The 13,453-nt window shown below is 30.9% G+C and overlaps 1 protein-coding gene across 1 annotated transcript; it reads left to right on the forward strand.

Annotated features, from left to right (window-relative positions):
• Nucleotides 1–4,837: 4,837 nt before the first annotated feature.
• Nucleotides 4,838–13,096, forward strand: LOC147807798 (uncharacterized). Its single transcript, XM_087165742.1, has 3 exons — nucleotides 4,838–4,991; nucleotides 7,586–8,319; nucleotides 12,868–13,096. The coding sequence occupies exons 1-3, from the start codon at nucleotides 4,924–4,926 to the stop codon at nucleotides 13,056–13,058; spliced, it is 993 nt and encodes a 330-aa protein (XP_087021868.1). The 5' UTR covers nucleotides 4,838–4,923; the 3' UTR covers nucleotides 13,059–13,096.
• Nucleotides 13,097–13,453: the final 357 nt, after the last annotated feature.

Raw genomic sequence — 13,453 nt, forward strand, 5'->3', positions numbered from 1 at the left:
GTAGACATGTACATTTATACACAAAGAATATATACATTTTATGCAAACATTTGTGTATGTAAAATTTATATCTATTTTCATGTACGCATGTATATACAAGTGCTTGTTGTTTGTACAAACATACATGCATACCTGTACGATGTATGTCCCATGCATGCATGTATTTATGAACAGTATAATAAATGTATGCATGTACAATATAGGTATATATGTAGTATGTACAATATAGGTTTATATGTAGTATGTACAATATAGGTAGATATGTAGTATGTACAATATATGTATGTATATATGTACATGATATGCATGTCCAATGTATGGATGTACATACACACAACATGTTCATGTTTAATGTATGTATCCAAATATGCATAGTACATGTGTGTACGATTGCACGTACATTGGGCAATTTATATTTCACATATATTCATACATACATTCGACATGCATAACGTATGAACATACACACATTTGAGATGCATATATTGTACAGATGTATATACATATAGCGTACAGATGCATATTCATATAATGTACATATGATGAAATGAACATGTAATGTTCATATAATGTACATGTGTGTGTACATATACAGTACATATGTGCATAATTTATGGGGCATAATTCTTTCGTACAAATTTTACAAGTGTACATGCATGCTATCCCTATGTATGCATATGGTGCAATGTATATATGTCCAATGTATGTATCCACACATGTACAATGCACGTATGTTCCATGTATGCATATCAATATGTACTATATATGCATGTACAAAGCATGATTGTATGTGCATACATTGTATATGCGTACATACATTACACGTATACATATGTGCATTACATTTACGTCAAAATATGTGTACAATGCAATAAGTAAAATGCATGTAAGTTAACTTATAATGACTCAAGCAAGTTAAATGACAAAATCAAACGATATTTAAATTTAGTTATCAGCTTTAATTGTTCTATGTCATTTTGAAATTCTTTGAATAAAGAATTATTTTCTGGTATTGTCATGAAATGTTTGGCAATACAGATTTATTTTTTTTATAACATAACGCATGGTTCATAGAAATTTTTTAAATGGCAAAAAAACGGTAAATTTTATGTGTGGAAATAATATTTAGAAATTTAAAATAAAATTATCGTTTGCTTTCTAAAAAATATGAGGTCGAGTTTTATATGCCTTAGAAAAAAATTTTAAAACAAACTTTAATAACCTTACTTGTATAAATTTTTTAATGTATGCACAATGTATGTGTATATTGTAATTACATATATTTAAATGTACGCATGTATTTATACATTACTTGTAATTATGTACATGTATACGTGGTATGTACATGCGTACATTGTGTATATAACTATTTTTTCTGTACATCCATGCATTACATGCGCATAAATATTAACATAGTATGTAGTTACACAAGTACATACGTACATTGTACATAAGTACATGCTTTGCGTGTACATATATCGATGTACATGTAAATGTACATGTATGCATTTTATTTACACAACTATGTGCATATATTGTACCTTTAAATAACATTCCTACATATTGTACGTAAATACGTACAATTTTATATGCATACGTATACATGCTATTATCGTAAATTTATACAATGTCTATACTTATGTACATAAAATCATGCAAACGTATAAACATGATTTTCATATACGTTCAAGCATATCTTTTCTATGTATACAAAGATACAAAACATTGCCTTTTCGTACAAACTAACATACATGCGTACATGTATCATAAAAGCATAATTATATGTACTAAGCATATACGTATTGCATTAAGTATATTATATATAATTATGAATATTGTACGTACAAACAACGTTTGTGCATGCATTGTATATATAGGAATCACAAATTGTACGTTCATGCGTGCGTACATTCTATGTACATAAAAATATATAAACTCATACATACTTACATAATGAATTTGCATATAGTATACAAGTGTAATAGCTTGTAATCGTATAGTTTAATTACAAGTAATTACAATTACATGTCATCAAATTACATGTAATCATGATTACACGTAATCATATATTTTGATTACTTGTAATCATAATTACCCGCAATCATTTTCGTTGTGATTACTTGTAATCGCAATTACTTAGAATCATGATTACAAGTAATTGATTACTGTATTCAAAATTGTAATCATGATTGCAGCTGTAATCAAAATTTTTTAAAAGTTGTAATCACGATTACAAGTAATTGATTACTGTAATCGGCTATGTAATCATAATTACAGCTGTAATCAAACTTTGTAATCATGATTACAAGTAATTGATTACTGTAATTGAAAAATGTAATCGATTACATTTTCGCTCCACTCTGCTGTAATCAAAAATTTTGATTACTTGTAATCGTGATTACAAGTAATTGATTACATAGCTGTAATTATCTGTAATCAATTACAGTTGTAATCGATTACTGTAATCGACGACCAACTCTGATATAGAGCCGTGTTACTCCAGAGTGATAGAGCGCTTGCCTTCCAACGAGCAGGTTCAAATTTCTGCATTTGGCTGGTCGATACGAATTCTGGATCGCACCAACCTGCTGACATAAAAATATCATCAGAAGAAGACGGATCAGACTTGGAATCCCCTTGCCGTCAGACTTAACCTAGGAGATTTTAGTGCTTTTTACTCGTGCTCCATGTCACGCAAATACTGGTTAATTTCAAAAAAATGTCCTTCACGAAAGCTAATTTGTCTTAATGTTTAATCCAAGTCATCGTTCTCTTGCCTTCTTAAATTGGGAGCTTCTTAAAAGAGCTATTTTTTTTTTTAAACATTCACTAGTAAAATTTAAAAACATACCTATTTTGATGAATTTCAAAAAAAAAAGAAAGAAAGAAAATGTGCAGATATTTATTTTATTATTTATTATATTTTAGCTGAAATTTCTTTTCTTTTTCTTTTTTAGAGCTTTAGTTTCAAAATATTAGTCAAACAAACTTTTTGCTAAGCCAGCTATAAATTTATGAAATAACTTTCAACGAGTCAGGCTCAGGGGATAGAGTGGTCAACTTCGGTGAGCCGGATTCAAATCCTAACGATAGAACAAGAAAAGAAACCCTCATTTTTAGAATGTAGTGCGATTGTGAAAAGAAATTTTTTTTTAAATGCGAACATGTAATTTTTTAAAGTAAAACTCACTTAATTTTTGCATACTATTTTAATGATTTTTATGCTTTCATCTTTTTTTAAAAGATAATTTAGTTGATATATTTTTCTCCAAAAAGGTTTAAACATGTACTTCTGTCTTCAAAATTCCTGTTATTTTTTTCATATTCTAGACAATTTTTTTCCTGATTTTTGATGCATGGTATTTTTTTACGTTGGCAACTGTTCCTTCCATTCTATTTCAAGTTAATCAAGCCCGTCAAGTATCAATTCGCTTAAATGGCACATTCTATATTCTTTCACAATGATTCTTTCACAAATGTTTCAATTCTTTCACTCTATATTTCTTACTTAACACAAAGAAGACACGAAACCATGTAGAACGCAAAAAAATTAATTATGCGTCGAAGTTGTCAGGAAACAAAACAAAAATATATCACGGTTACAAAGAAATATGAAAACAAATAATAAAACTAAGTAAAGTAAAAGACGTAGACGGTATATTTCAGCAATTTCGATGTGCGATACGACACTGCATTAAATTCTATTTCACGTGAATTAACATTCTAACTTATGTTTATAGAAACTTATCTCGACTTTAACACGCCTATTTATTTATAAATAATCAGCTGGTTCTGACATCATAGGTCAGATGCATGGGTATTTGTGATCTTAATTTTCTTGAAGTGCAAGTACCCAATTATGAAAAACATATGCAATAAAAAATTGTATTACAATTTCCCCTCGAAATTTTAAATTTAAATTTTATTGATTACCATTCTCAATATTTATGAATTTCCTTTACATTCTCATTTCAACGAAAACCATAATTCAGATTTATTTTCTACTTTTTCATACACCAAAAACTAATTCAGAACTAGACAAGATACCACTCAAGCCCTTAAAAATTTAGTCTCACATAAAACCAAATTTTAAGAATGTCATTGATAACACTAAGAAAAAACATCATTTTTCAGATTAAATGTTTTCAAAATAATAGTCTTACTAGTCTTTAGTAAATATGTTCTCAATTGCTAATTTATAACCTCTGTTCTAAAAAACGCTTGATATGCTTTATTTTGCTTTATTTTTATCTGCTTAATATGCATTATTGTTATTTTAATATACTATATAATAAGTTACTTTTTATTTTCGCTTTTCTCTAAAATACATGCTTCCGTTCCCTTTCCAGTTTGTTGTATGAACTAGGAAGATAGCATACGTAATTAACTTAAAAATATCGGTGTGCATATATTGCAAATTAGGATATTGTCTAACAAAAAAAATATTAGCTTAACAAAACTTTTATTGAAGAAAAATATATTTGAAAAAAAAACGAAAAAATGCAAGAAAAGGCAAAATTTAAATATATATAGACAGATACGATGCTCAAAACAAGTAAGAGTGTCGTTGAAAATAACTCTTAATGTGCACTGTACTTTAAAATAACTAAATTAAACCGAAAAATATTCTATTTAATAAAACTGGAACAATTCAAATGTGGAATTGCAGCACCCAAAGCATAATTTTTTAATCATATACATTGATGAAATAAGGTTATAAAAAAATCAAAAACTATTTCCGTTCTTCATCGCGGACTGAGAAGTCATGTACAATTTTATCCAATTAATTTAATAATGACTGCAATATCTTAACTGATATAGTTACATGAGTGTTAAAATACTTCCTGTTTTTATTTGAAAACCCTAATCGGCGGATTAGAGTACTTCCTTTTCTGCAGTTTTCGGTGATTGCATTTGAAAGAAATGGCACCAATGTTTAGTTTGCGCTCATTTTACTGCTATTTAATATTAATATGCTGCTTTCTAGAAATGTAAGTAACCTTTCTTATCTCTATTGTGTGATTAAGAAAACATAAAAATAAAATTTGTTCGAATTTACTAGTTATTTTAAAAAATATCAACACAATTAAATTCAACAATATGAATTGTTTTAAACCATTCGACCGAAGTCAACAGTATGTTTATTTTTCCCAAATAGCATATGTAAAAATAACTAAGTTCTTAATCATAGTACATAGTTAGATATTCAAGTTTTGCAGTATTTTAAATTTTGCAGTATTTAATTTGAAGGGAATCGGTTGAATAGTTCTCGAGAGATAAAAATTTAGGAGGGTGACGACAATGTAGAGTTGGACTCCACTATTGTGCAAATTTGCCACGACCTTCATGCTGTATCTAGTTGAATTCGCATCGAAGTGTCATTTTCATACATATTAAATTATCTTTAACTTGATTACACGATAGTATGATTCAATTTCACTAAACAGATGATTTAATTTAACATAATGTTGCCAAAAATATTACATGATATCATGGTTCGAAATTCCAAAATCACGATTTAACGCTAAAACGAGTTTTTAAGAATATTCTGAGAAATCATTGTTCCCGACGTAAATGCATAACCTGCATTAATTTATTTATTTTATTTAGTTTACTTCTTTATCTTTTTTGTTTTGGCAACACCATTAGATATTGTTTTATATTTGTTGACAGTTTGTATGATTATAAAGTATTGTTCTATGTTAGGTTTAAAGAGTGCGGTATATATAATTAAGAACATACATGCTTATGTACAATACAATCATTATTTCCCAAAGATACTTTAAAAATGTTTAGTTTCAGTTTTTTCCACCCTCTACTCAAATTATGAGTTGTGTTATGACATTATGAGTATGAAATACACTTGATGTATTAAAAGATTGAGTATTAAAAATCTTGCCATAACTACACGAGGCATTTTATAGAAAATAGTGTGAAACGATCGATTCATTTTTAGCATGTAAAGAATTTATTTAGGTGATTTTTTCATCAAACTTTCAACACAGAAAATACTTATTCATCAATCATTTTTATGCGATTTTTTCACTTTTACTGAACCTACTCAGTTGAATTTGGAACTCGGTTACAATGGCACCAATATCGATAAAGAGCCAAAGGACGATATGGTAAAAAACATTCTGCAAAAAACAATTTTAATTCCAACAACAAGTTAACAAGAAAAATTTGGAACAGTGATGGATAAAAGTGCATGAGAAAATGCAGCATGAAAGTATTTGAAAATGGAAAGGGATTACATGTAAGAAATACATAAATTAAATAAAATGAAAAATTTAAGTAGAAGTTTGAATAAGAGTTGTTTAAAAAAAAATAAATTCAGTTTATTGAATGAGCATTGATATATTGGCAAACACCAGTATCGATTTTCCCACTGTCTCAAAATTTTTAGATTTGCATTGAGCATTTTATTATAAGAGTAATCATTCTAACATTTTAAGTTTATTCGATGTAAAATTCGTATGTGATTCTTCGTTTTGGTAGAACTAAATGGAACTAAATTTTTTACGAAATATTCTTTCCAAATTCTTCTTCATTTTTTTTAATTATTATTATATATTTATTCATTTCCAATTTTAAGGCAGCACAAAAGAGAAAATAAAATAATGCAGAAAAGTAAAGCAAAACAGCAATGGACTACAGTAAAAAGAGATAGAAATCATTAGCTAAAGATTTTATTCTGCCTCCCCAATATCGACTAGTATCTAAATCGTAGCCAATAAGTGTTTCACAGCAAAGCAGATTCTTTCTATTAATAGGTTCCAAAAGATAGCATAAGGGACAAAAAAAGGCGAAAAAAAGATGCCGATTAAGTGAAGATACTCAATGAGGTAATCATTAACTTAGGCTACTGGCAGCAATCCTCACCGATTCGTTACGGATGCGATTTCACTTTATTTCCAATTTTCCACTTGTTTTCGATTACTGTCAACTACTGGTTTTAGCCAACAATTTCAGGTGGTGTCATTGCTTCATGGACTGTCCCGAATTTATAGTATTGTTGAATTTAATGAGATTTTGGGGTTTGTGCTTGTTGCCATAGCGCCGCTCCTTTACTCGAAAGAAAATCCGTCTGTTCACTTCGAACATCGTCCTTATTTTCTTTAACGAATTTAGTGCCATGTTGACTGTTAAGTCATATTATAGTTGCCACTGAAAAGGCTCAATTTTATAGCCAGTCGTGGCAAAAATATATTTTGAGGTGCCCTTTGACGAAAATTTGCATTTTTTTGGCGCTAATTGAGTGCAACACTCCACCAAATAAAATAGCTCCGAAATCGAAACATAATAAGCAAAATTAAAAACCAAATAAAACGAATTTAAATTAATATACTGAACAAGGAAAAACTTTTCGAGGAAATAACGTATAGAAGGTAATGCGTGTTGCCTCATATATGTGTGCAGTAAGATAAGAAAACATTCACTTACCTTATTTAGAGGTTTCTGTACAGGTTACCCATACATGAAACTATATTGCTCAACTTGAGGGCCAACTTGCCAATAATCCAAGGGGCATCTCAAAACATAGCCTAACCACAATCCGTCTTTACGTTCTCATGAATTTTTATAGATTCGGAAGAGGACGTGGGAGAGGAGGAGGTGGAAGAGGAGGAGGTAGAAGAGGAAGCAGTGGGGGATTTGGAGGAGGAGGTTACGGAAGCCATGGATCAAGAAGTAGTAGCAGCTCTGGAACAAGCAGGGGTACTGGTAATTATGGATCAGGAAGTAGTAGTAGCTTAGCAACAAGCAGGGGCACTGGTAATTACGGATCAAGAAGTATTAGCAGCTCCGGAACAAGCAGCGGTACTGGCAATTACGGATCAAGTAGTACCATTCATGGAACTGATAACAACAGCCATGCAGTCCGTATAGGGCACAATTTCAATGGTAATAGCAATAGTGAAAAATTTAACTATCGACAGCCCAGTAGCAGTGGCTTTGACTTTAATAGTAATTACATGCAGAACAATCGTCCACAAATAGACTGGGATATACTTCATGAGAAACAGCGAGAGATACTTAAGCCGCTTGAGAGGATAAATAACTTGAATCTTGGGAGCTTTGATTCACACAAATATAGAAGTACTTACGGGAAACCATATGGAAGTACTTTTAAGAACCCATACGAAACTATCCTCAAGGATCTTCCTAAAGAGCAACAACGTGTTTTTAGTGAATCTGGTCTTTATACCCACAAAGCAGACACTCATAACTCTGCTTCAATTCCTGCAGGGTCCCTTTCTACAATTAGAAATCAAGAACTCAAGGGAAGACGATTTAGAAATTCCGGAAGAAACTCAGTAGGTAATGTATTTAATTTTATTCTTATGTTGGCAAATGCGACTTTTACAAAGATGTTTATGCAAAGTCATTCAACGACAACTTGGAGGGGTGATTGAGGGAACTAAATCTTATGCTTTTTATATAGAAATAAAGTGTCTTGTTAAGACACGAGCGAAAGAACTGTTACTGGAGAAAAAATGCAAGTCCTTCTTTTCAGGAATACAATATTCAGAATAGATGTTCATAATTGCGACCGTAATGCATATTTAGTAACGCCGTGAAAGAGATTGGTGAACATTTTAAAAAAAGCATATTCGTGCGACGAGATCTTTGATTGAGTCAACGGAAGTCTCGTAAATGACACTCTATAAATGCCCCCAATAAAAAGAAACCCAAGTTGGGTAAATCTGGCTAACGGGATGAACATTGGAATGGTCCATTTCGTCAATCCATCACGCTCCAAAATTAACATCCGATTAACTCTTGATCTACAAACAGGTCGTAAACGGCTGATGCATGATCATGCTGGAGCATAAAATTACGAACGAATTTTTAATATTTATTTTGAATACGTCATTACTGCAAAGAAGCATTTCGCGTTTATTTTATAAATAAATTCTTCCCCATGTATTTTTGAATTTGTGCGATAACACATTAATCTGGACTCTACAGTCTATACAAATGCTCACCAGTAGCAAGCTTCTATTGTGAAAACTTGTTCGAAGACTCGTGCCCAGTTGGTGTAAATGCCACAAACCTTGAAGCTTTAATAAAGACAATTAAGCAGTCAGATATTGAACTCCAAGTCAAAACGAGTAGAGAAATCGAAACTAAGATTCCGTGATTTTATTTTATTTTATCACCGTCGTTGAACAGCTGACCCAATTTTATGGGTTTACAACTACTAATGTTCAACTAGCCTAATGTTCGTAGCCTTATGATTTTGAACCCAATCGAGACGACAAGGGAACTCCTGGGTCAAGAATTGGGAGAAATTTGCTTTCGCGGAGGATTTTTCGATGGAGCTAACGCGCTTTTGCGTTGCATGGAGAGGAAGACCACGAGAACCTCCTACTGTTAGCTTGAAGGCAAAGGGACTCTAACCCAGGATCCGTTCACCACTGAGGATATTTCACGTCAGCACTGTGGTCAGTGCAAACCGGATGCGGAATTCGTATCGTCTGGGATTCGAACCCGGTTCGCCTTATTGGAGGGCGAACGCTCCATCCCCTGAGCCATCGCGGCTCTATCAACCATGCTTGGGGGATTTTTTTTCCAGTGGTTTGCCAGTCATTGCAATGTATTTAGAAACTAGATGGTGAACCAGCTGGTCAAACAATACTTCTGACCACGTTCAGAGCCTCCTTTTGCCCTTCCTTACAATCGAATTTCTTCCATCATTGTCAGGGTTAAAAAAAACTGCTGGTTTTCTTGTTCAGCCTTATTCTTGATCTCATCCCCATAGACCTCACCCGACAGATTTTTTCTGTTAGTTTCAGAATTTTTAATGGATATGACTAACCCGATAATAAACTTCACCGTTCTTTTCTGACTCTCCTGTCTGCCCTCTGTGTTCCTCGGGAGAGACTGTGAGATTTAATTAATTGACAGTTTGCCCATCCCTAAGCGACATTACTAATTCTTTGATTATTTATTACTTCCACATAAAGGCTACTTTGTACTGGGTTGCTAAAAGGAAAATGGCCTATGCGGCCGGCTTCTCGACGTACGAAAACAGAAACATTCCTATACAAAAAATCTATGTTTTATTACGCTAAAATTACTTTTTTAAAACCAACTATAATTGAATAGAAACAAAATATTTATGTAATCAAATGTAAAAATTAACGGGAAAATGCTACTAATTCGTTTAGGAAAATTATAAAAACTCGTTGCCAATGAGGCATAATTTCGTCAATGATGTTTAATTAAGTAAGATAATATATCCATATTGAAATAAAAGAAATAAGCTATGTATTAGAAGGAAAAAGAAATTGAGTAAAGGTATTTATTTGTCTAGAAGAACCGTTAGAAGTCGTCTAACTATTATTGATGACAATGATGCTTAATTAATGTTGGTATAATTGAAATAAAAAAAGCAACTTCTGCGCAAAAAGCAAAAATAAATGGAAAAGATACTTATTCGCGTTTTGGGTAACAGTAAAAAAATCTAAGTATTATTATCGACACTAATGCGCAATGCTTAATTAATATTGATAATGTGTATTAATTGAAATAAAATAGGCTATGTTCTAAAAAGCCCAGCTCATGGAATAAAGATTAATTGGAAATTCGTTTAAGAAAACCGTAGAAAATCGCCATTCACAGAGGACACTTAATTCATATGTATCACTGACTGTAATATGAACTACTGGTATTATGGTGATTGGGGAATTGGTTTTGATATAAGAATTCAACAACGGGTTTTCCGTAGTTTCAGAAAATATTTCTTCCAGTGGTAGCTAAGATAGTGTATTAATATTTTAAGGAATTAGAATTAAAAGAAATTTTTTCTACCACTACTTATAAATATTTTAACAGTAAAATAAAGGTCAAATAGAGAAATGGTCATGTTCCAAAATCCTTATTAGGTTCTAATATATTGTTTTCTAAAATTTCGGCTTTATTTGGCTGCTACTGACAAGTATGTATAAACTTAAGTGTTGAAGGATAATGTAATAAGTACCAAACATACTTAGGTATGAAATATTACATTGATATATTTCGTGATGATATATTTGGTTGACTTAATTCAGGTAATATATGCATATTGAAATAAAATAATTTAACTATGTATCAGAACGCAAAAGTAGTGGAGTAAAGATATTTATCTAGAAGAACCATCAGAAATCATCATATTATTATTAACGACAATGATGCTTAATTTTTTAATGTTAGTAGTATGTTAATTTATACAAAATAAATTTATGTACTAAAGACAAAAATAATGGTTACTATATACTTATTCATTTTGGGGAGCCGTAAAAAATCAGGATAGTATTATTGACACTTATGCTTAATTACTAGTGATAATATGAATTAATTGAATGAAACTTATTAAGTTATGTCTAAAAGCGAATTTAAAGTAAAATAAGGTTAATAGGAAATTTGTTTAGGAAAACCGTAGAAAATCGCCATTTACGGATGACGCTTACTTATTGTGCACTACTGACGTTAATATGTTCTACTGGTATAATGGTAATTAGTGCAGTTTTGATAAGAATTCCACAACGGGTTTTCTGTGATTTCAGAAATTATTTTTTTCCCTGGTAGCCAAGATAGTGTATTCATATTTTAATGGATTAGAATATGAAGAATTTTGTTTCTTTACTACTTATAAATATTTAATTAGCAAATTAAAGATTAGATAGAGAAATATCCACACTCCAAAAATCTTATCAAGTTCTAATAAGAATTCCACTTAAAAAAAAAAAAAATCGGCTTTTGTTGGCTGTCACTGATAAATGTATTTTTCACAAAAGTTAAATGTTGAAGGTTTATGTAATATGTTCCAAATATACTAATAAAGGTATAAAATGTCATATTGATATATTTGGTGATTATTAAGACAGCACCAATACTTAGTAGTACATACTGATACTTTGGAAATAAGCGTTTTACGGACCTCGAAAGGGATATGTACCTTAGAAAATTACTTGGAAGTGCAATAGCTTCATGCGAAGTGATACTAAATACATTTTATCTTTGTTCTAATGGGATAAACTACAAAAAATGGCTTTTTCTTATTTCAATAACGCAGAGCCACCAAAAGGGGGAACAGATAATATTAAATAAAAAATTGCAATTATTTTAACTATATTAATTGGAAAACTTAGTGGAAGAACCAGGTAAGTTACATTTTCCGAACTGAAAGAAAGTTGCATCCGAACTATTTTATTACCAATTTATTAGAAAGAGGGACAAATATTTCTTTGTTTTTTATTATTTACCCCTGCCTAACTTAAAATAAAAATCATGCAAGCATGCTGAAAACTGATGTAATTAGTTATGTTAAGATTTGAATAAAGACAAAAACAGTTCTGTAACATTAATCATACCCGTATTGACACTACAACTTTTTTTTATTATCTCTGACTCATTAATTCCCCTAAATATTTCACTTACCTGTTTCTTCCACAAGTTTTTGAATTGGATGGATATATGATTTTCAGTTTTGGGCATGATTTTGTAGTGTTTTTCAATACTGATTTATTGATTTTTTTACTCTTCCCGTGCGAAGAACGGGTATTTATCTAGTATATATTTAAATATAAAGAAAATAAGGAAAAATATTATTATAAGGAAAAATATCATACAAAGTCATACTTAAGTATTCATACCCTAACAAACAATAACGATTTAGCCAGTTTCTGGGTCGAACAATTTAGCTCCAATAGAATAGTTGGCACACCTGTAGTACTTGTCGCAAGGATAAATTAACCTACAGCTATAAAGATTTATATACCATGTAGAGAATGACATGTTTTTTTTTATCGAATTAATAATAAAGTTCAGTCCGAAATATCTTGTTTTAAAAAATACTATTTCTAATGATTGTGTGCTTTACAGGTAGCTCCAAGTGTGACGTAAGAAAGCTGACAAATGATCTAAACATCAGCTGGGTGTGCACTAGAATAAGCAAGCAAAAGGAATGCACCATAAAGTGTATTGAACCGAAGAAATTCTCTGGCATTGCTGCCGACAAATACACATGCAGACATGGAATATGGACTCCGAATCATGTTCCACGTTGTATTTAGCACACAAGAGCGCAAATAAATTACTTACTTTTCATTAATTTATACATATTTTAAACGTAATTATCGAATCTTAAAATTAAGTAGAATTTTAATTATTTGGTTAACTTTGGTTGCGATTCTAGCTTATTGAATTCGGAACATTGTTGACCTAAAAAAAAAATCATTCAGGGTAAATTAAATTTCTATAGAATTCGGCAACAAATTTGCGTTGCAGCCTGAAAAAACAAACTATAAAACAACACCAACAATATGGCGCAGTCTCAGAACAAAAGTAAAAAACACTGATGAAATTAAAAAAAACACAAAATAATAATTATAAAAATTACAAGATTGAGAAACCGAAATTAAGCATTTTTTGTTCAAAGGGAGAGATATAAATGCAAATAAAAAAAATC

Source organism: Parasteatoda tepidariorum, chromosome 6 (genome assembly GCF_982258835.1).
Source record: "Parasteatoda tepidariorum strain Cologne lab strain chromosome 6, Ptep-v5.0, whole genome shotgun sequence".
Classification (NCBI taxonomy): domain Eukaryota; kingdom Metazoa; phylum Arthropoda; class Arachnida; order Araneae; family Theridiidae; genus Parasteatoda; species Parasteatoda tepidariorum.